This window comes from Mirounga leonina, unplaced genomic scaffold (genome assembly GCF_011800145.1).
Source record: "Mirounga leonina isolate KUSES-001 unplaced genomic scaffold, KU_Mleo_1.0 Mir_125, whole genome shotgun sequence".
NCBI lineage: Eukaryota > Metazoa > Chordata > Mammalia > Carnivora > Phocidae > Mirounga > Mirounga leonina.
Genome location: NW_023270305.1, coordinates 27,669,023 through 27,691,474, shown reverse-complemented (window position 1 = coordinate 27,691,474; position 22,452 = coordinate 27,669,023). Strand labels below are relative to the sequence as shown.

Sequence of the window (22,452 nt, the reverse complement as noted above, 5' to 3'; positions counted from 1 at the left end):
GTAGGGAATTATTTTTATATATTGTTGAATTATATTTGCTAATGTTTTGTTAAGGACTTTTGCATCTGTATTTATGGGAGATATTGGTTGTAGTTTCCTTTTTTGTACTGTCTTTGTTTTCCGGTATCAGGGTAATACTGGCTTCATAAAATGAATTGGGACATGTTCCTTCCTATTCTATTTTCTGAAATAGATTATGTAGAATTGGTGTTCATTCTTTAAACATTTGGTAGAATTCTCCAATGAAACCATCTGGGACTGGATGTTTCTTTTTCAGGAGTTTTTAAGTTACAAATTCAATTTCCTTAATAGATACAGTGCTATCCAAATTATCTATTTCATTTTGGGTGAATTGTGATAGGCTGTATTTCAAGGAATTGGTCCATTTCATTGAGGTTGTCAAATTTATGTGTGTAGATTTGTTCATAGTATCCTATTATCTTTTTGACCATGGTCTTTAATGACATCACCTGTTTTATTCTCGTCCAGAAGCAGAAGTCCTCTCCTTGGCATTTGGAAGGTGCAGTACCAAACCTTTGCCTAAGTTATGAGTTCCCCTGTCTCCCTCTTACCCTTCAGTCTTTCTGGCTTATCCTTACATGATGGGTCTCCTGACTGGGGTTTATGCCAGGCTCTCTTTACCACATTCCTCCTGATCATACTTACCCTCACAAGTTCCATTTCCATCAGTATGCTGACCTCTACCTTCGAGCTAATTCCCTAAGTTCCAAGACCTGTGTCTCCAACTGCCCACCCTGCAGTGCCTCCTTGCCTGTGTCACAGGCACATTAAATATAACCCATCCAAAACTGAGCTCACCATCCTCTCCCCAGACCTGCTGCCCCTCTAGACCCCTCGTCTCCATGAATGGCAGTGCCATTTACCAGCCAGAGCCCTAGGAGTAGGCCTTGGACCTCCTCCCCCCTCCACTCCCACTTCCTGTCATCATCATTGAAGGCTGTCAGTTCTACCTTCTCAATATCTCTGGATTCTCCCCTGTCTCTGCCACACACCAAGCCACCTACACCATTGCTGTCACCTGCACCACTCGTATCTAGACACTTCACCTTGGAGGAGTGGCCGGGCAAAAGTTCTCAAATGCAAGTCTAACCATGGCACATCCCCTGTGAGGCCTCCTGTGTGCTTAGATAAGGCTCAAACTCTTTCTTGGGACAAGTAAAACCCTGGGTGATCTGGCCCAGGGTTAAGTCCTGGGCATCTTGCGCAGAGCCCTTTACGTGTCTCCATATGCCAGAGGCCTACAGTCCTACTGGATTATGACTGCCTGTTTAATTAAACCACCTGTGCACTCGAATGCCTGTTCTTTGATGCTAGAGGTTATGCTTCCCACTATCCTGCCCTAGGCCCAACACAGTGTATGTGAAGACAAGGCTGCTTGAGAATGGGAGTAAAGGGCTGCACCTGGGGTCCAGAATGCTGGTTCCACTACTCACACTCCTCGTGTCACCTTGAGCAAAGCACTTCTGCCTCGGGTTTCCCATATGTAAAATGGGTGCAATCATTCCTCCTCTTCTCAGTGATATATCAGAATCAGAAGACAAAAATACTCGTCGTTGTGAACCAGGACGCCATAATTTGGTCTCCTCCACTCTTTTCCCAATAATCAAAATGGTGCCTGGCCCGAAGCAGGGCCCGACGCAGGTGAGGCTAGCGAGGAGTCCAGGGCGCAGATTTTCAGGAAGCACTTACTGTCAGATTCATGCAGGTGCGGGGAGCCCCGACTTTGAGTAGCGGGGATTGGCCTCGGGCGGCGGTTGGTCTCACCTGCGTCGGCCCCGCCCAGACGCCTGAAAAAACCCGAGAGGCTACCTGCCCTCCAGCGCTAGGCCCGCCCCCTCCGTGACTTGACTTCCGGGATAGAATGAGGCGCCCTTCTATTGGCTGCCGTTCTCTGGCGTCACCAAGGAGCGCCCGCCGTGCGAAAGTCTTCGTGGAGCGGCTGGGCGCGCTACTCCTGCAGGTCCTCGGGCGAGTCGGTTTCCAGAACGCGGTGCTGGTGTCTAGGCGCCTGCTGACCTTGGCCCCCCAACCCCGTGAGCCCGCGCCCGACAGCTCAGGACACCCCGCAAGACCGGCTGCCGCGGCCAGGTAGGTTGGAGTTGTGCGCCGGGCCGGGTCTCAGCCTCCCTCCAGGTCTTCGGCTGAGGTCAGGGCTGGACCGGGATCCCGGGCCGCAGCGACCACAGGGACCCGGCGGGGCGGGCCCTCGTGAGTGCCGGAGACAAAGCTGGGGGACTGGTGAGGGTGCCAAGCAAGTGGATGGTGGGACACGGTCCCACGTCTCTCAAGCTGCGATGCTTGTGCTGTTTCCACCTCGAATCTTTGCCTCTTTCCTTAAGGACCCTTTTCCAGGAGTTGAATTGAGCTCGTGTTCTGTTGCATCGTAATTACCGCAGAAGCACCAGGGCCACTTTCTAACTGCTACTTTGGCAGATGATTTAAGCCTCATTGCCCGCTTCTGTAAAATGGGATATTGTACCTGAGGGAATTGCTGTAGGGCAGAATGAGAACCTGAATGTGCCTGTCATCTGGGAAGGGCATAGTCCGTGGGGCCTGGGGTTATCTTGGAAAGCAGGTGACCAGCCATATCCCTGAAGCGGCAGCCAGCATATGACCAAGTTTTTCCAGGCTGACAGAAGACAGGGTGTCAGTGGGCCTCTAGGAGATATCCTGAAGTCCAACCCCCACCACCTCTAGGACACGTTAGCCCAAGCCAAGAATTTCAGTGTCACCTGGACTTGGATTCAAGTGTCAGCTATTTTCTCTCCTTGGGAACTTGGGCAGATCCCTTCATCTTTCTGAGCCTTGTTTTTTTCATCTGTAAAATGGAACTAACAGTACCTACCTTCCACAATTGTCAAGAGAATTCAATCAGACATTGTAGGTAAAGCACTTAAAATAAGACCTGGCATTCAGTGGGAACAATAACTATTTATTCAGTGTGTAGAGTGTCTGAATGCATGCATTTTGGCTTGAACAGATTTTTGACAGTAGCATGGCTGTGTAAGACAGGAGGGCGGAAGTTTCAAAGCTCCTGGTTTTCTGGTTGAACTCCTTGGCCACTACAGTGGTCAGATCAGTGACCTGGGTCTTTAACTGAATATGGCAAATTGAACCATCAGGGTGAGGACCAGGAGTCTGGGACTACCTCCACGTGCCTGAGCATAAAGAGTTACTTTTTAAAGCAAGGATCCATGCAGGGCAGGGACTGTTTGGAATGAAGGTCAGGCTTAAATTAGAAACAAAACAAGAGAATGGGGTTTGTCTTTGAGTAAAGCCTAGAACTCAAAACAGGACCTGAGCCCTGTTGAAACCTTCTGAGTGATTTGAGAAGGGAAGACACAGCCATGCTGACAATCACCAAGCTTTTCCAAGTAGTGAAAAGTCAAGCCGCCGCTCCTGGCATTTGTTGATTCAGCAGAGTGTAGGGTAGAGCCTTCTGTGTGCTGGGCACTGTGGACTGAGCAGTGAGAGACAGACGTAGTCCTGGAACCCAGAAAGGAGATAGCCCAGTGATGCCTGTCAGGCTTAGGCCCTGCCCTTTGTCTGCAGCCTCTTCCCTCAGGTAGCCTGAACTGCAGCAGGAGAAGCTAATTACTGTCTGGAGAGGTTTGTGGGGGCTGCTCTTAGAAGCCTAGGATAGCCTGGTAGGGCTTTTGGCTTGGTAATGTATTTCAGTAGAAGGGTAAAAGGATCAAACTGGCATTTAAAAAATTGCCTGTGACAGCTGTGAAGTCAGTTTCACCAGTGGTCACTTGTCCATGCAGGGCCCCACTCTTAGCTAAGTTCTAGTCCTGCTTAGTTTAGCCCAGCCCAGCTCAGCTCAGCATCACTTCCTCAAGAAACTAGACAAAGGCAGGACCGTTTATCTTCACAGCAGTAGTCCCACTTGCTGGATCTTCCTTATGCCATCAGTCGTTAGTCTGCCCTGAGAGCAGGGTGGCAGGGCTGGGCAGGTCAATGCTTCGGCAGTGCCAGCTACAGCGGGAGCCTGCAGAAAGCACCGGTCGAAGGACCGCTGGAACCCCTGCCATCTAGGTTAGTGCCTGGCATGAAGTAGTCACTCCGCTAGAAATGTTTCATTACACGCATTGAATTGAGCAAAAAAATCACCTGATACAGTGTAACAGGGTGAAATAACTAATAAATGTGTACCACTTCCAGGACTGTGCTGTGCCAGGAATGGCTGATGGGGTGAGAGGGCTTGGGCTGCAGCTCGGGGAACTCTGTGGACCCCGATGGTGGTTTCTGTTCCCTCTGTCCCCTAGGACCCACGGTTTTCTTCATAGGTTCTGATGCTGGTCTCCTGCAGAAGGTTGCTCACAACTCTGCTGCAGGCTCAGAAGTGGCCCTTTCAACCCTCCAGAAATATGAGACTGGTGCAGTTTCAGGCACCCCACCTGATGGGACCTCACCTGGGCTTGGAGTCAGGGAATGGCGGGGGGGTCATCAACCTCAACGCCTTTGACCCCACACTGCCCAAGACGATGATGGAGTTCCTGGAGCAGGGAGAGGCCACTCTCTCAGTGGCAAGAAGGTAAATCAGCAGGCAGCTACAGTGGCTGCCCTGCTACCCACCCCTTCCCACCCCCATCCCTGCCCTGGGAAACATAGTTAGCTGGTAACTCTTGCAGGTGAGCAGAGTAGCCCTACCTTTCCTTTCTCACCTCTTCTCTTAGTGAAGAGCCTTAGAAATCTTGTATGACAACATCCTCAGGCCCAGGGATGGTGATTAACTATCTCAAGGCCACACATTCGGTGGTGGGGCCGGAAACTCTGCTTCATCACTCTGCCTTCCCCAAGGGACTAAGTTCCTGTCTGCCTGAGAAGTCTGGGATCTGGGGTCCTAGGAGGCATCTTGGGAAGCTTGGGGGAGTCTTTGGATGCTTGGCTCCTTAGAAGAGAGAGGACTGCAAAGAGGTATTCTTAGAGATGGTTCTTGGGTTTGGGCTAGATTAGGTAGGGACTTCCCTGAAGCCAGCAGCCGTATGAAATCTGATGAACAGTAAATTAAGAACCACTTTGAGTTATTTTTACATACTAAGCTGGCACAAATACAAACGTTTGAGAGCACGTAGCATTGGTAACAGTATGTTTCCGGGACGGTCGTACTCTCCCAAGATTGTACACTATTTCCATGTCCCTCATCAGGTAATTGGGTGTATCTGTAGCGTGCAGGTGTCACAGTCCTGTCAGAAAAGGGGAAAGGTATCTACTGCTCCGGAGAGATCTCCAAAAAATACGTACTTTTTTAAAAGGTGTATTTGGTGTGCTGTCATTTGTGTAAGAAAGGACAGCAGGAGGGCGCCTGGGTGGCTCAGTTGGTTAAGCGACTGCCTTCGGCTCAGGTCATGATCCTGGAGTCCCTGGATTGAGTCCTGCATCGGGCTCCCTGCTCGGCGGGGAGTCTGCTTCTCCCTCTGACCCTCCCCCTCTCATGCTCTCTCTCAAATAAATAAATAAAATCTTTTAAAAAAAAAAAAAAAAAGGACAGGAGAAGAGTATGTGTCGAGCACCGTGGAGAGCTTCGCGGGCCCTGGCAGCTGTGTGCAAGGATGGAGCAGGGGCAGGAGAGAGGCCTTTCCGGTCTTCTCATGTGCACCTTTTCAATTCCCCTACATGACCTGCATTACCTAATGGGGGAAAGGAAATCAACACTGGATAAAAAATAAACAGTGCTCTGATATCAAAGGATAATAGCTGGGTTTGGTTTGCACACTGATTGTGATGTTTGATAGATCTAGAAAATATATTTGAAAAAGCACAACTTGTAGCTGCTGCAGTACCTCCCCAGCACGCCCAGGGGCTGCTGGCCTGCTCCTAATCAGTCCCTCTCTCCTGCTCTGGTCTCTGCAGAGCTCTGGCTGCCCAGTTGCCAGTCCTACCACGGTCAGAGGTGACTTTCCTGGCCCCAGTCACGCGGCCAGACAAGGTGGTGTGTGTGGGAATGAATTATGTGGACCACTGCAAAGAGCAGAACGTTCCAGTGCCAAAGGAGCCCATCATCTTCAGCAAGTTTGCCAGCTCCATCGTGGGGCCCTACGATGAGGTCATCCTCCCACCGGAGAGTCAGGTCAGTGCCTCCTCATAGGCCCTCAGTCGCCGGCCCATCACCAGGGTGCTCAGCACTCAGCAGCCAGCCTAAAGGAGCTACCTGTTGCTTAGTAGTGCATTTAGTAGAAACTACAGGCGATTATACTGTGTAAGGCTGGTCTCAGGGAAAAAAAAATTTACTGACTGCAAAAATAATACACTCTAATTGTAGAAAAAGAATAAAATTCAGGATGCATCTTCTAAGAGTAAGTACAATGTCCTACATGACCATAATAACCACTATCACCACTAAGAAAATGAACATGAATAATACCTAATATATAGTCCAATTGAGAATATTCCCATTTGCCCCCAAAGATGACTTAATTTGGGTTCTGCTTTACTTTTTGTTTGTTGAACCAGGATTAGTCAAGGCCACGCAGTGTACTTGGTTATGTCTCTTTAGTGCTTTAATCTAGAACAGGGATCTGCAGACTTTCTCAAAGGGTCAGTCAGTAAATAATAGACTCTGAAAGCCACAGGGTGTCTGTTGCAATAACTCATCTTTGCCCCTGTCGTGTGAATGTAGCCGTGGCTAATACATAAAGGAGTGAATATGACTGTGTTCCGGGAAAGCTATTTATAAAAGCAGCCAGGAGGTCAGATCGGGCCTGTGGGCCGTAGTTTACTGAATTCTGGTATCAAACAATCCCCTTGCCATTTTCTTTCATGACACTGACTTTTGGAAGAATCCTGGCAGTTTGTCTTAGCATATCCTACACTCTTTTTCCTTGTTAGATTCGAGTTAAACATTTTTTGTCAAGGATTCTATATAGGTGTTAGTTCATTTGGACTGCTGTAACAAAATAAACCACAAAAATTTCTCATAGTTCTGGAGGCTGGGAAGTCCAGGATCAAGGTACCGATACATTTGGTGCTTGGGGAGAGCCGGCTTCCTGGTTCACAGACGACTCTCTTTTCGCTGTTTTCTTACATGGTAGAAGGGGCAAGGGAGCTCTCTGGGATCTCTTTTATAAGGGCACTAACCCTATTCATGAGAGCTCCGCCTTCATGACCTAGTTACTTCCCAAAGGCTCTACCTCCTAATATTATCACATTGGGGGTTAGGTTTCAACATACGAATTTCAGGGTAGGGGGCACATTCAGTCTGAAGCAACAGATGTGTATTGCACCCCATTGGGAGGCTTAATGTCAGGTGGTCCTAAAGTTTGATCACTTGGTTTACTTGATGTTGACCAGATCTCATCGGAAAGGTGTATTTCACTGTGGTAATTAATAAGCAGTCTACAGGGTAGGAATTTGAGACCCTCTGGACTGTCTTATTGCCCCACAGCTTTTCATCCAGGGATCCTCACCTCAATTCATTATTGTATTGGGGGTTAGAAAAAGGTGATTTTTCTTTCATTCCTTCTTACTATCTGGCATTCTGTGAAGAAAAGCTACCTCCCTTCTTTTTTTACTCCTGTCCCTTTAGTAGCACTGTGTATTCCTGATTTTCATTTTTATCCAATATGCTATAGTCCATCACTTATATTCTGATATTCAAATGGTCTCAATTTGGCCGGTGGGTGGCTTCAGGTTGGCCCCAGCCCTGTCACTTTTTGAGTACTTCCTTGCTTTCTGGCCAAGATATTTCAGGCTCATCTTGTACCGTCTCAGACCTGGAATTAGCCATTTCCCCCAAGCAACCCATTTCTGTCTAGTGGGGAGCAATGCTAGAGACCAAGATCAGGTGTCGGCTGTGCTCAGAGCAACTCTGGTTGTTACCATTAGAAAGAGCAGGCAACTTGAAAGGCTAAGTTGTATCTTATAGTTGCGCTTTGCTGATTGAGGGAAAGGCTGTGCGTGTTTTTTTCTGTGCTGTGCCCATTTCTTTTCATTTAAGTGAGTTAATATCTGAAAGCACTTAGGATGCTATTGGCACACAGTAGGGTTAGCTGTTATTACTTGGTATTCATTCTTTTTTGAAAGTATCGAGTGACTTGTAAATTCAGTGCCCAGACTCATGTTGCCTTTCTTAAAAAATTTATTTATCATCTCTACACCCAGCATGGGGCTCGAACTCGCAACCCCAGGATCAAGTCACGTGCTGTACCAAGTGAGCTAGCCAGGCGCTCCCCACAGTGGGGAGCTGTGCGTGCATGCCGTGCTGCTGCCTGCCACTGCCCACGTTTATGGGTCTACAGGCCACACCTCCCCCGCCTTCACTGCGTCTGGTTCATGGCGATTACAATTGTGGGCCCACAGCCAAGCCCCACGGTCAGAGACCTAGGCCCTGAAGCACGGTGTGCAGCCCCTCAGCATGGGAACAGGCCCTGGAGCCAGGTAGCTCACTGCTTCGTTCTCTACAGGAGGTGGACTGGGAGGTGGAGCTGGCTGTGGTCATTGGAAAGAAAGGCAAGCGCATCAAGGTAAGCTGGTAGAGATGCCAGCCGTCTCTGGCATTGGGAAGTGGACGGCGACTACCTGCTCCCTGCCTTATTCCTTGCCCATCTTCGGCTAGTTCTGGCGACTGACATGGGATAAAGGCTTGGTTATGGGGGTTGGTCTCACCGTGATGATCTAACTTCCAATCTGGCCAAATCCCCTGTCCCCTAAAGGCCACAGATGCCATGGCTCATGTGGCCGGCTTCACTGTGGCTCATGATGTAAGTGCTCGTGACTGGCAAATGAGACGCAATGGGAAGCAGTGGCTGCTGGGAAAAACCTTTGACACCTTCTGCCCCCTGGGCCCTGCCTTGGTGACCAAGGACAGCATAGCAGGTAGGTCTTGGGATAGCCCACATGGTGACTCTTCCTGCTCTTGCATGGACACAGCAGAGTAAATGAAAAGCCGTACTCAGGAAATTGGAATTTGGAGTTGCCTTTGAGAGCAAGTCTCACCCTAGGCCATGAGTTCCACAGGCCTCCTTCCATGTCCCTCACTACAGAGGTGGTAGAACTTCCTCTAGCTGCCACTGTCCATGAGTGTCTTTAAGTTGGCAGGAAGCAGAAGTAATGGCTGCCAGAAGCCCATGCCTTTTCCCCAGGAAGGGAGAGCACAGCGGCATCTCCACAGCTGGTGGTACCAGGGCAGCACCCATTCTAGGCAGCACGGTGAGCCAGGAGGAAAGCCCGTCAGCCAGAGGGCAGAGCACAGCCATTTGGGTGGGGGTGTGTCCATGCGGCCCAGCTTTACACCACCCTGTGCAGCCGTCAGTGAAGTGAAATTGTGTTTCAGCTGCTCTGAGGGCAGGGTGTGAGTGTATAAAGCAAAAAAAAAAAAAAAAGAAGGTGCTCATTAGCCAGGACACTATTACAGGTAAGCTGTCCCCTGCCGTCAGGTGCAGGAGGCGTCCGTGCCCATCTGGGTGGTTACCCTGCTGGAGTACAGATACCCAGTTGTTTTTATATCTGCAGCTGTCAGCCTCTGCTGTGGATAGAAGAGGGCCTGGGACATTCCCTCCTTAACCCACCCCAGTGACCACTGGCAGACGCTCTGCTGGGTGGTAGATGCAGGGAGACCTAAGGATGCCAATGTCCATACAGAAAGCTCCAGGGTAGGGAGTGCTGAGTGGGCATGAAGTGCCAGGAGTACATGCGGGGAGACTAGCGGACAGACCTTTCACCTGGCCAGTCACAAAGCCACCTTGTGCATTTGCTTTCTGAGTAAAGGGAGGGTTTTGAGGGAAAACAAGGAGAACCCCAAGGTGGTGCTTTTACATTTTTCAGATCCACACAACTTAAAGATCTGCTGCCGAGTGAATGGGGAGGTGGTCCAGAGCAGCAATACCAACCAGATGGTATTTAAGACCGAAGAGCTGATAGCCTGGGTCTCCCAGTAAGTGGGATGGGGCCCTACTCCACAAACCCACCTGAGGCTGAGCTGAGCCTTCCAGCCCTGGCTCTGGCCACCTCGACCCCTGGTCTCACCTGTCTCTTCTGCCCCAGGTTCGTTACTCTTTACCCAGGGGACGTCATCCTGACTGGGACCCCCCCAGGTGTTGGTGTATTCAGGAAACCTCCAGTCTTTCTCAAGGTAGGTTGACTAAAAGGTGGAAAGGGAACAAGGACCCAGAATCCCTGGCAGGCTTGTGAAATCCAGGCCTGTATGAGGCCAAAGGACTAATGTCCTGATTTTCTCTGTTACAGAAGGGGGATGAAGTTCAGTGTGAAATTGAAGAACTAGGCATCATCATCAACAAGGTGGTGTGAGGGCTCTCCCCACAGGCCCTGGACTTAAGAAGTGGGGCATCCATTCTCTCCCAGGGCCAGCTGCCTCTTCCAGGTAGAGTGAGAGAAGCTTGCTTTCCTCATCAATAAAATTCTCAGCCAAAGCAGCAGCTTGGCTTCTGCTACAGTTTGTCTTTTAGGGCTTTAAGGAACAAGACAGGGCATTCTCACAGGGTGGGGAAGGAGAGAACAGATACCCCAAAAAAGACACTCTGGGCTTGGGAAAAAACTTGTCCAGTCCCCTTAACACACCAAAGGATGGAAAATGCAAGAGACGGCAAGAGCCAATGAAGCACAAAAGATTTTATAGTTCAGGTAAGGGTGTGCAGCCCCCTCTGTCTTCTGGCTCCAGGACACTGCTATGTTCTGGGGCTGAGAAGTCACCCCACAGTTCTAGCTACAAATGAACTGCCAGATGAACTGTTCCAGCTTTTCCTGATTTTCCCGGCTGGTGAACGTAGGGGACAGGGAGAGCATGGGACCGGCAGGGCTGGGCATCTGCTGCAGCACCTGGGCCACAGGGAAGGGCTGTGAGCGCTTACCATGGGGGCTGTGCCTGTCCCCCAGCACACTGCAGGTGAGCCTCGGGCCCCTTGGGCCTTGAGTGCAATTGTTGCCTCTTAAACCCAAGAGTAGGATGAGACAGGATGGTTTTCCTGGCCCTTTATCTTCAACTACTGCCACCACGCCTATTCTGAGACACTAGGTAAACCTCAGGGTGGGCACAGCTAGGCTTCCCTGAGCAGCTCTATCGGTATAGAGATGGGAGGCACAAGGATGGTGAGACTGGCTCCTCTTACCCCCAGATCTCTGAAGGTCCAGATAGCACTGATGGCAAGATTTCGGTCTGCACACTCTGGAAGGGAGAGAGAAGTGAAGGCTATAGGGAGGAGCAGGGAACCACTGGGCGCAGGCTTCTCTTGTGCTGAAAGAAGGAACTAGCCAAGGCTAGGGCTCAGACTAGATGCAAAGACCCTCTCTCTACAACGCTTCTTCCCGGAGCTGCGATGTCACTGCCCAGCAGGGGGCAGCAACCACCAGCAAACCCTTCCCTGCCTCTGGGGAGCCTGGGCTGGCTGCCTGGGACTCACCAAAGGACCCTTCCTCCTGGGCAGTGGCCTGCAAGAACTGCAAGAGCTGCTCCGTGTAGCCGGACTCTGGGAGAAAGAAGATGTGAGCCTGGGGCCCCTGCCCTGAGAGCTCTCAGCCTCCCCCTGTGGCTGGCCGGAGGGGGCACAGGCCTTACCCGTATCCGGCAGCTGTCCCCGGTGAAGGAAGGTGGCAGCCTGTACGAAGGCCTTGAGCAGCGGGCTAAGCAGGCGGCAGAGGAAGAGGAAGAAGTCAGGGCAGCGTGACTGCTGACTGAGCTGGAGGGGGACAGACCAGAGTGAGGGTCGTTCCCACTGGCTGCCTGCCTCCCCCACCCCCGATGTGGCTTCTCCCAACTTACCCTGAAGTACCGGCCCTCAGCCTCCTCGAAGTTGTCACTGTCACTATCAGTAAAGTCCCCACTCGGTTTCCACAGCAGCTTTGCACTTAAACGCTGCCGCCCTGTGTCACAGGCTGGCCGGGAGCCTGGGGTCTGGGAGCCGTGGGAGCCATTGGTCCCTGACAGGTTCAGCCCTGAGCCCCCCACTTCCCTAGACCAGGTACTTGGCAGACCAGGCATGTGGGGGCGAAACCAGTAAAAGCAGAACTAGGGAGCCCAAGACGACACCCAGGGCCACGCCAGACCATGGCACCTGCTGAGCCAACTTGCAGGGTGACAGGAAGTGAGCGCTGACCCTCAAGGGCCACAGTCTGTGGACAAGAACTGTAAGGGGCAGGAGACATGCAGAGGACCGCAAAGGTCCAGTTGTCCAGTCCTGTCATGATAGGGCAAAGCCCGAGGCAAAGCTGGCAGAGGCAGGACCCAGGCCTCCCTGTCAGCCAGGCTAGGAGCACGCCCACCCCCACAGCACGCTGGGGCAGCTGTCACTCAGGGTGGGAGTAGGTGGCCAGGCCCCAGACTGGGGCTTTGTCTCCAGCCGCCCTTCCTACCTCCTCAGCAACCAGGAGCCCACACTGGATAAGACGGTCCAGCACTTCCTGACAGTAGCAGTAGGAAGACTGGCAGGGCTGAGGAGAAAAGCATTCTGTGGCCTCAGAATCAGCAGTGGGCAAGGGAGATCTAACGCCACAGGAAGACTTGGGGGCCCGTGCCTGCCTAGTCCCTCCCCCTCCACAACCGACAGGGGAGGCCCAGGACCACGTGGGGCTGGGCGGAGAGGCCTGACCTGCAGCAGCAGCAGGTCCTGGGGCAGCAGGTGCAGCAGCAGCAGGATCTGGCGGTACAGCTCGTTCTGGCTCAGCAGCTCGATGCCCTGTAGCTCCCAGGGCCCCTCAGGCGGCACTCTGCCTGCCAGCAGCCCCCGAACAGCGCAGGCTGGGGGAGGAGAGGGCCGGGCACGAGAAGGGCCGCCATTCGCCTCGGCCCTACACACGTCCCACCCAGCCCAAGCCCTGGGGACTCACCACCTACAGCTTCACTCAGGAAGGCAGGTAGCAGCTCGGCGCTCAGGCGCGCCAGGTGTGTGAGACCCGGGCCTGGCCGAGGAACCACCAGCAAGTCCCCCTGATGGACGCGCAGCAGGGCCACATGCGCCCGTAGCAGGCTCAGCGTGTGCTGCACAAGGCACCGCAACTGCCCCGAGAAGCCCACGTCAAAGCCACGCAGTAGCGTCTCCTCGGTCAGCCAGGAGAACTCCCCCAGAAGCTGGGACAGGAACACACCCTGGGGGCCAGGGTAGTACGGGGCTGAGCAGGAGGGCCACACCGCCTCCCCCAGCCCCCTACCACTCTGTCCCCTACCTTCTGATGCTTGAAGAGCAGCAGTGTTGCCATGATGGCCGTGCTCATCACTGCCGAGCTGGTCACACTGGCTAGGGTGGGAAATGCTGGTCAGGGCAGGGGCCTAGTCCCTCCACCGCCCCAGCAAGTCTTCCTAGTCAAGAACATTCCTCCTGCACCCCACTGGCAGCAGCCCCCCCCCCCAACTCTACCCTAGGCAAGGGGAGAGAAGGCCTGGTCCTTGAGTGCCACCCTTCCCTGTGGAAAACCAACATTTATCAAATACACGATGGGAGCTCAGGGACCTTCCCTGCCTCTCTCAGGCCCACTCACCCCCATGGTCTCTGCCACAGAAGGGGCACTCAAAAAGAGTAATAAAGAGAATTTTGTTAATACAGTGTCTGGTACAGAGGGTGTTCTTAAGTCCCTTATGTGCATAATTCCATGCAACTGACATCCCCTTCATTTACAACTAAGGAGACCAGGCTGAAGTGGTGAGCCTAAGGCAGGGCCAGGTATGGCCTCGGGTAGGTGGCTCATCCGGCCAGCTCCCCCTGCACAGTGCACCCTCCACAGCTTCGCCAGCCTGTCATCTAGTGGCTCCCTCCGGTTCTCCCTGGCTGCCCTGCTTCCCAGGAGCAAGGCGGGTTCCACTCCTCTTCACATGTCCCAAATGGGCCGCACAGGAGTGGAAGTCAGGTGCAGAAACCCATTTGGAAAGGAGGGCTTTCCAAAGACTAGCTGACCCAGTAGAAAGAATGCTCAGAAGCCACCCCCCCTCCAAGGCTCAGACCTAGCTCCCCCTCACCATTCAGGACATGACGACTCAGCCTCCTGACCAGGAGCTGGTCCTCTTCCTTAAATGCCAGAAGGGGCCCAGTTGCTGGAGTCCACTCCTGCTCCTTCTCAGTGTCTGGGACAATAGTACTGGGATAGAGACATAGGTCATAGGATAAAGGGACCAAACCTCAAAACAGTTGTGGGGAAGCCCAGAGCTTTCTCAAAGGGTGTTTCCCCATGCCCACTCCCAAGGCAAGAGGTGGCTCATGTAACCCTAGCCCTTTCCAGGTCTGTGTGCCATGTCCCAGTCAGATCATAGGCAAGGAGGGGTGCCTGGCTCTGTTCTAGATGACCCATGGATAGCTGGAGAGGGAAGGCTGGAGCTGGTGATGAGTTTGTGGGTATGGGGAAAGAAGGTGCCAGGTCAAGCTGGGGCTGAAGGGCTGCCTGCCTTGCCCCCGAGACCCACACACAACCGTGCCCCTACCATTGGCCCAGCACGATGGGCTGCAGCAGCTGCTCCAGGGTCTGCCTGCTGCCCCAGCAGCTTCTGGCGTTGATGGTGTATTCCTGCCCAGAACAAGGCTTTTAGGTGGCCTGCCCTGGCCCACCAGGAAACCTGCACACAGCCCACCTGAGGTAGGCAAGACTATCCCTGCAGAGGCTCTGAGGGCCAGGCTGCCAGAAGCCCCGGGACAGACCTCAGGTAGTCCCAGCCTTGTCCAGCAGGCTGCATACCTGTAGGGAGAAGGGCTGGGCCAGGTGCACACGGACACAGACCCTGGGGCTGTGGCCCCAGCCTCGCAGGCTCCGCAGGACAGCCAGTGCTCCTGTCCACAACCCCAGTGGGGCCAAGGCCTGCAGGGAGGGAGGGGCTGAGTGAGCAAACTGCCTAGGGGCACTATTTTCTGCTCTGTTTTTTTGTGGGTTTTTTTTGAGAGAGAGACACACAGTGAGAGAAGGAACACAGCAGGGGGAGTGGGAGAGGGAGAAGCAGGCTTCCCACGGAGCAGGGAGGCCGATGCAGGGCTCGATCCCAGGACCCTGGGACCATGACCTGAGCTGAAGGCAGACACTTAATGACTGAGCCACCCAGGCGTCCCTTCTGCTGTTTTATCTTGGGCCCCAACTGGTGCATGACCATGGCCTCTTCAAGCTTATTTTCTCATCCATGAAACAGGAGAAATCCCCCTCTAACTGGGTCTTTAGAAGATGAAATGACTGGGTAAGTCTAAGTGCCTTGGCAAGTGCCACAGGATGATGACTGGAGGAGTAGAATTCCTTTACATTCCCCTTAACTCTAACCCTAAGAGAAGCTGGCCAGAGAACATAGTAATGTGTCTCCGCTCTAGAGATGGTGTCCACTTGGAGTCCTCGGGGACAGGACTCACATGGTATACATCACAGGGTGCATCTGGAACCAGGTCATAGGTGATAGCCACTGGAACTAGCATGGCATCTGGGATGACGCCCACCTGGACAGCCTGTACCACCAGTCCCAGCCAGGTCTGGCCCAGGGCTGACAGCCGAGGCCCCTGGGCCCCAGGATGCTCCTCCAGGAATATGAGCAAGGGCTGCCTGCTGACCAACAGCTGCTCCATAGCCTGGAAGGGGGTTGGGGGAGGCAGGTATCAAGGCCAGAGCAGCAACAAGCCCCTGTACCCTGGTCTGGCCCCAACCGTACCACTGGGGGCACTTACGGCATGGACCACAGCCCTTGCAAGGACCCCCTCAGGGCTGTCCAGGGTGAGGTTGGCCTCTGGGGGCAAGAAAAGCCCCCCAAGCTTCTTTAGCAGAGCTCTGTGGGGCATTAAGGCAAAGCTTGATGAATGAAGGGGCTCAGGAGATGGGACCAGGCAGCCTAGTGAGAACCCTGGCCCACCAGGGCCAGCCTGGGACCTGCCTGAACACTCCGAAGCCAGGCATGGCCCTAAGGCTCATAGCTGACCCTTCACCTGAGCCCCACAGGCTGAGATGACAGAGAGTTGGGAGCAGAAAGACCACGAAGAGGGCCTCTGGGGAACTGCTGCCAGCAACACGCCCGTGCACATCCCCACACACCGCTACCCCAGGTGGGGTCTTCTCCCCTGTATGTCTAGGGGCACAAGGCTTTTACCTGAGGGTGGGGGAGCAGGTGCGGGAGTCCCAAACCACACGGAGCACACCCAGGCCTTGGGAGAGCAGCACAAAGGGCAGCAGGATCCCATCCAGGAGTGACTTGTGGGTAGAGAGGAGGACAAGCGGCAAGCCCTGCTTGGGGAGAGCCAGAGGGAAGTGCCAATCCGCCCCCACCCTGAAGATACAGGAAGCTGAAATCCAGCACCTCCAGACCCAGGGCAGCCCCAGAGGGAGGGAGAGTTCAGCTGAGCAGTTCTTCCTCTGAGCACATTTCCCAAAAGTAGAGGAGCTCTGTCAACAACTTTTAAGGTAATGCACTGATGTAATGGTTAAGACCATGATGAAAAGACGTTAGAGGGAGCCCCATGGGAGCAAGACCGTGAGACACGAAGAGAAGGTCGTCAAAGAGCAGTGGATTTTTCCCACCAGCTGATGGGGCTGGTCCCAACTTAGGGCTTGGCCTAGCCTCTGCTCCTCTGTTCCCGCCATCCCCAACCCAACGGAAGGCGGGCCTTACTGCCTGTGAGGCCTTGTGGACCATCTTCATCTGGCCCTTGTGGAGTTGCACGTTCAGGAAGACACAGTTCAGGAACCGCAGCAGTGCCCAGCTGAACAGCCTGGAGAGTGACACCCAGTCTGAGGTGTGTAAGGGCCCCGCCCATGAGTCAGGGCCCGCGCACCTCAGGAAGCTACCCAGCACTCCTGTAAGGCAAGTGCTATTACTGTCCCCACTTTATGGAAGAAGGAAGTGAGGCTTGGGCAGGTTACAGAAGCTGAGAAGAAGTAGAAAAAGCTAAGAAGTGGTGATGTGGAGACTGGAAGGCAGGCCTGACACCAAAGCCCATGCCTATAAGGTGCTGTTACTTTCCCAAGATCGCACGGTGCAACTGCCTCAAATTAGCTTCAGAGCACCTCCCTGCCTCCATTTACCCTAAAAGAAGACTTTTAGAGGACCAAGACTCTCTCCAGTTAGTGATACAAAAAGGGGATAACTGAAAGGGCCAAGTCTCTGAGGAGGCATTCCCCAGAGGCCCAATGGGGGGGGGGGGGACTGGTGTTGAATGAGGACAGAAGTGTAGATGCAAGTTGCACAGAGATGTGGTGGACAAGCAGCACGCCCTTGTCCAATGGCTTCTACTTCTCCATGAAGCGTGAGATGGGGCCATCAGTTAACAGTGGGTAAATCTGAGAAGCAGCAGTCTGGATCAGAGTCTCAGCAGATGCTGTATGCCTCTTTGAAAATCTCATAAAGGAAACATTTGACTGCTTAGGTACAGAGAAGGCAGGTAGCTGGGTTCAAACAGAACCAGTGACTCCTTCCCCAGGACATCATCATCACGATGAGCCCTAGAATCGAAGCAAGACCAGGAGAGAAGACAAGAGGGGAGCTGATGGCTGGTGTAAAGGTGGTCAGGTCAAGGGACTGGAACTCTCAGCAAAGTCAAAGAATTGTCACATGGAGGGCTGGTCAAAGTTACCAACAACCTCTACTTCCTGTCCTAAGCAGTTGACCACTGAGCACTTTCAAGACAGCTGTGCCTTCTTTCCCTCAGTGACTCATTCATCTCTTGGTTTTAAATATCTATATGCTAAAGCTTTGCAAACCTATGTTCCTGGCCTCTACCTCTTCTGAGTTCCAGACTCATGAGCAATTGCCTCTTCAGGGTCTCCACCAACACATCAGGTATCTGAAACTCTATGGCCAAGGTATCCTTTGTGGGCCAAACTCACTCCTCCCCAAGCCTGCCCCCTCCATCCATACCACCAGGTGTCTGCCAAAACCCTGGCTCTCCCATGATTTCTCCCTTTCCCCTCATTGCCCCCACCCTCACCCTTCAACCCATCAGTGACCTATTAATTTCACATTCGTCTTTCAATCCATTTTTCCAACCCCCACTGTCACCACCACATGCCTCATCATGGCATCTCACCGGGGCTAACAAAGCTTCCCAGATGGTCTTCTGTTCTCTGCTCTTGATCCCAATTCACCTTGTTAGCATTTCCTGCTTAAAACCTTTCCACTGGTTTTCACTGCACTTAGAAATCAAATCCAAACTTCTAAAATGGCCGTGCATATCTTGTCCCTTCTACCTCTCAATTTTGTTTCCGACAGCTCTCTCACTCACTCGCCAGCTTCCAACCACAGCTTCGTGAGCAAAAGTGGCCATTTCTTATGGCCATAGCTCATGCTATTCCCTCTAGTAGGATTGTTCCCTCCATCCTTGCTCCCTTAAGTTTGGCTCCTTTCCCCCTTTTGTCCCTGTCTTACAAGTCTACTCCTCCCCCACCTATTTTCAATCTTAACACCCTTGTTCTGTCCTTCTTACAGCCATATGTTTACTCTGCCCTGTGCATCCCTCCATTCTTCAGGAACAAGGCCCTGCATCTAAGAGGAGCTCAGACTTGGGCCAGATGAGTGCAGGAGGGAGCATAGGGGCCTATAAGATGGGGAAGCAGCCACCTCACCTCTCTCCATAGGAACCTGATCTGGGGAGAGGAAGAAGGATGGAGAGGGAACTGGAGTCTGGGCCACAACCAGGGGTTCCTGGGGTGACCCCCAAGCCCCTACCCCCAGAACAGACAGACAACACCAGGCCAGTGTTGAATGGTGTTGAGAACCTAGGCTGGAAGCTGGCTCAGATCAGAGCCTCACCCCATACTGACTAGTCCCATCAAGGAGCCAGCTGTCCTTGAAAGAGATCACAATGTCCAGATCAGGGGCTCCCTTCAGGCTCTCTGGTAAACACACCATCCAACTTCCCAGGAGGGGAGTCCAGTCTTTCTTCAAACCTAGCCAACACCCACTCTCCAGAAGGGCAGAGGCCCCAGCCCAGAAAAGAGTGCCCCTAGCAGTTACCTGAGCAGGAAGGGATGGACTGGAGCCTGGATATGGCCCAAGATGCGCTGTACCTCTTTCTTCACAAGGCCTGGTACCTGGCCTTCCCCAGCCCCTCCTGGGACCCTCCCTGAGATGACATTCTGCACCCTGTGGTGTGAGGGGGAGTGGCGTCAGGCTGGGGCAGGCCTAAGATCGCTCAGGTAACTTCCCTCAGCACCACAGCATCCCCAGAACATAGACTCCAGTATTTATCCTCCATCTTTAAGGAAGGGCCCCAGCAAAGCTAACAGTCTAGAAGCCAGCCCTCTAAACCACCCCTGCCTAGAATGCTGGTCATCCCTTCAAGGGTCTCAAAAGTGCCAGCCAGACTCTAATCCCTGCTTCCTCACCGAGTGCTTTCCATGATCTTCTGTGGGGCATCTTGACAGGGCGGTATGCGCTGCTCCAGTGACCATAAGAAATAGCAGAGCCTCCGAACGAGCCAGCCCCGAAACCTGGACACAGCCCCCAGAGCAGGGAGGGTGGTGATCTTTCAGAGGGCCCATACCCCAGTAGGGTCTACAGAGGGTATTCCACCAGGAAGGGATCACACCTGAGTCCCATGGCCTGGGAACACCTGAGCTTGGCTTATCATGGAGCAGGAAGAAGCAGCACTTGCCCATCTGTGCCCCATTCCCTCCCCTCTCCCTGAGTGGGATACAGGTTTAGGGCCTGACACACAGTGGGCAATCCATAAATGCTCAGAGAAAAAACTGCAGGAGAGCTCCCAGCCTGCCTCTCCCCACCTGCGGGTATGGAGCAGAGGGCAGGGGCCCTTCTTTTTCCACCAAAGGAAAAACTAATGACACCACAAAACAGGGCCCCAGCAGCCCTGCACCCAAGGACCCTGCCCACCGCCCTCCCCCCAGCTCCCAGCCCTGACTACCTGGTGTTCTCCTCCTTCACCAGGACCACATTGCAGAAGCCTAGATCCATTATGCTTCTGTGGAAGAGGGACTCCTGCAGGAGAGGGGCCAGAGACAGTATGTCCCTGGGGGCCTTAACAAACCAACACAGGAGAGCCCCCACTCTATATTCTGTAGGCTTTGCCTGACGGGAGTATTGAGTATCCCAGGAGACAAAATTATAGTACAGCATTTCACTTCTCAGATCCCAAGACTCACTCAGGAGAAAGGGTCCCATAGTCAAAATGGAAGTGCTGCATGCTCTACAGAATCCCCCTCGTGGAGAGTAGCACATAGTCTCTGAGAAGTTCTCTTGTCAACAGCAGAGGACACGTAGCCTGGATCTCTGCCAGGACCCTGGGGCTCATCAGCACCAGCACATGGTATGGACACATGAGGTCTTCAAGCATGTGTTGAGTGCTGTGTGACTTTAAGTGGGCAGTGTCCCCAGAACTGAACAAGACTCATGCAGACCTGGCCAGACCCCAGCCCTCTGGCCATGCCCCATCTCCTCTCTCTGCACTACCCCGCCCAACTCTTGAAGGCCTGGAAGCCAGCCCTGACCAACACCACAACCAACACCAGTGTATCCATTCCCCTGAAAGACAAGAGCACAGGCATGGGTGAAGGAGGGCTGAACATAAAGAGAGCTGCTTCCCAGAGCCATGGCTCCCATAGTCAACTTCCCCAAGCTTCCCTGGTGGGGCCCAGTCCTACCATCACTCACCCAGCTCTTGGGAGTGCAGGTTTGGCAGCAGCGACCCACAAAGGGGCGATATTTCCCCAAGAATGGGGTAACAGCCTCCAGCTTCATCCCAAAGCCTGAGGACCACAAGCTGGTCTGGAAAAGGGTCACAGGAAGAAATCAGAGGACTCAAAATCCTTGGCAGAGGGAAGGGGGCTCCAGAAGTGAGGGGGCACAGAAGGGGAGGTGAGAGGACAGAAGGTATTTGGGGAATGGGAGGGGCCACATTACCTCCTGGCCGTTCTGGGTGTTCCTCTGCTGGGTTTGGAGTCTGGCTTCCAACATGGTATCCATGGGGGCCTATACAATCTGGGAACTAGCCACTTCTCCCTCTCTCTCTCTCTCTCCACAGGAACCCGACCTGGGGAGAGGAAGGATGGAGGGGGATCTGGAGTTTGGGGAACAACAAGGGGTCCTGGAGTGACCCCCCACCCCCAAGTCCTCAACCCCAGGACAGACAGACAACACCCAAGCCAGCAGTGGTGAGAAGCTGGGCTGGAAGCTGGTTCAGATCAAAGCCCCACCCCATACCCGACATGTCCCATAAAGGAGCAGATGTCCTCAAAAGGTTTCAGTGTCCAGATCAGGGGCTCCCTCAGGCTTACATGAAGTGGATCAGCTATCTTATCATCAGCAGCCACCCTGCAATCTCACAGCACAGATGGGGGCTATAATGGAGACTGAGACCCCTTCTGTGCACAGGGAAAGAACAAGGCTGGATTGGCATGAAGGAAGCATCAGACTGCCAAAGAGGAACAGGACCATCGCCACAAGGCCACCGGGTCCTGCTCAGCGGCTCTTCTCCCTTGCACAAGACAGCACTTTATCCATCCAATCATTATAGGAATGTGGGCATAGGGTATGAGGTAGGGGGATAGTTGGAGGGTCAGAACAGTGAAATGCCACACAGACCTGTTCCCAAGGAATGCTCATCTGGTTGGGGACAAGATAGAGTTTTCCAAAGTGGATCCCATCCCCTTTTACTCAGTACTCTCCACAAAAGCTCCCACTTGGTATCTCCTCAGCCCCTCCCTCCCACCACAATATTCCCCTGAACTAACAAACATCTATCTTCCACAAAACAACACTGAACCCCTCCCAGCCTAGAAAGTGGATGCTAAAAACCCCTCTACCCTGATTTCTCACCATGTCCCTGGGTAGGCTGATCCAATTATTTTTGTTACCCCACCACACAATGCACATATCCATGTGGAAGTGCCTGCTCCCTTCCCCGCCATCCCACCAAATTTTGTCCAGGGCTCTAAATCCATGATGCCTCTGGATCACCCTCTAGTTTTTTCCTCTCTTCCTTGGTTCCCCCAGCCCAAGCTTGCTGGGCAAGAAGCCTCCTCCAGGATCGAAGTTTCATTTTCCCACATCATCTGAAAGTCTCCTGGGGGCAAGGGCTGCAGTGGACACATCTCCATATGCGCAGCAGTCAGCCCTGCACAGAGGAGGGATCCAGGAAGTGCTAGATGAGACTGTAACTCCCCCTCCCAGAATTCCTCTGGGTCTCTCCTCCTCTCCCCAATTAGCAGTTTAGAACTATGAAGCCAAGAGGATCGAAATTCCTTCAGTGCACAAGGTCTGCTAGACTTATTCCAAATGCACTTCCTACTTTGAAAAACGTCTCACAGCCCCACTCAGACATTTGGCACAGAGTCCCCAAGCTGAGGCTGCAATTTGAGGGGTTCTGCCTCCTTTGCAAGGAGGATGCCTGCTCCCCAGCCTCAGACCACTCTCAAAATCTAACCCCATTAAAGCTGTGCTAACCCTGAAGGGGCAGCGTAAAAGACAAAGCAAGGGGTAACTCCCATTCACCAACTGAGTCAACTACTCAAGCTTGTAAGATCCAGAGGTCAGTTCTGGGGTAGATCTTTCTAGGGCTCAATTCCCCAAAACGGGTAATC

General features: G+C 53.1%; 2 protein-coding genes across 5 annotated transcripts; one reads left to right on the top strand and one right to left on the bottom strand.

Moving 5' to 3' along the window:
- The first annotated feature begins 1,872 nt into the window (after nt 1–1,872).
- Nucleotides 1,873–10,938, top strand: FAHD2A (fumarylacetoacetate hydrolase domain containing 2A). Of its 4 annotated transcripts, none has more exons than XM_035001012.1 (9): nt 2,008–2,109; nt 4,311–4,558; nt 5,878–6,094; nt 8,427–8,486; nt 8,676–8,838; nt 9,109–9,171; nt 9,787–9,895; nt 10,006–10,093; nt 10,207–10,938. In XM_035001012.1, exons 2-9 carry the CDS (start codon nt 4,317–4,319, stop codon nt 10,267–10,269), a joined length of 1,005 nt encoding a protein of 334 aa, XP_034856903.1. In that variant the 5' UTR covers nt 2,008–2,109; nt 4,311–4,316; the 3' UTR covers nt 10,270–10,938. The 4 variants fall into 4 exon arrangements, with proteins under 4 accessions (XP_034856905.1, XP_034856903.1, XP_034856902.1 ...); XM_035001011.1 differs by having other exon boundaries at nt 2,022–2,109; nt 4,290–4,558; XM_035001014.1 differs by lacking the exon at nt 9,109–9,171 and having other exon boundaries at nt 1,873–2,109; nt 10,207–10,454.
- GPAT2 (glycerol-3-phosphate acyltransferase 2, mitochondrial) lies at nt 10,681–21,038 on the bottom strand. The gene is made up of 21 exons (XM_035001010.1): nt 20,774–21,038; nt 20,525–20,638; nt 19,779–19,852; nt 19,243–19,347; nt 18,872–19,000; nt 16,532–16,631; nt 16,013–16,146; nt 15,597–15,696; nt 15,288–15,500; nt 14,635–14,754; nt 14,384–14,466; nt 13,925–14,043; nt 13,138–13,208; nt 12,802–13,060; nt 12,564–12,712; nt 12,328–12,405; nt 11,738–11,869; nt 11,534–11,654; nt 11,379–11,444; nt 11,088–11,143; nt 10,681–10,797 (listed from the first exon to the last, which is right to left on the bottom strand). Exons 1-21 carry the CDS (start codon nt 20,834–20,836, stop codon nt 10,681–10,683), a joined length of 2,403 nt encoding a protein of 800 aa, XP_034856901.1. The 5' UTR covers nt 20,837–21,038.
- Between the last annotated feature and the right edge of the window lie 1,414 nt (nt 21,039–22,452).

Excerpts from the sequence above, each read along its gene's own strand:
- FAHD2A (XM_035001012.1), top strand. The coding sequence starts at position 4,317 with ATGCTGGTCTCCTGCAGAAGGTTGCTCACAACTCTGCTGCAGGCTCAG. Across the intron at positions 8,487-8,675 it reads AGAAAGGCAAGCGCATCAAG|GCCACAGATGCCATGGCTCA; the intron begins GTAAGCTGGTAG and ends TGTCCCCTAAAG. Across the intron at positions 10,094-10,206 it reads AACCTCCAGTCTTTCTCAAG|AAGGGGGATGAAGTTCAGTG; the intron begins GTAGGTTGACTA and ends TCTCTGTTACAG.
- GPAT2 (XM_035001010.1), bottom strand. The coding sequence starts at position 20,836 with ATGGATACCATGTTGGAAGCCAGACTCCAAACCCAGCAGAGGAACACC. Across the intron at positions 19,348-19,778 it reads GTGAAGGAGGAGAACACCAG|GTTTCGGGGCTGGCTCGTTC; the intron begins GTAGTCAGGGCT and ends GGCTGTGTCCAG. Across the intron at positions 13,061-13,137 it reads TGCTCTTCAAGCATCAGAAG|GGTGTGTTCCTGTCCCAGCT; the intron begins GTAGGGGACAGA and ends CCTGGCCCCCAG.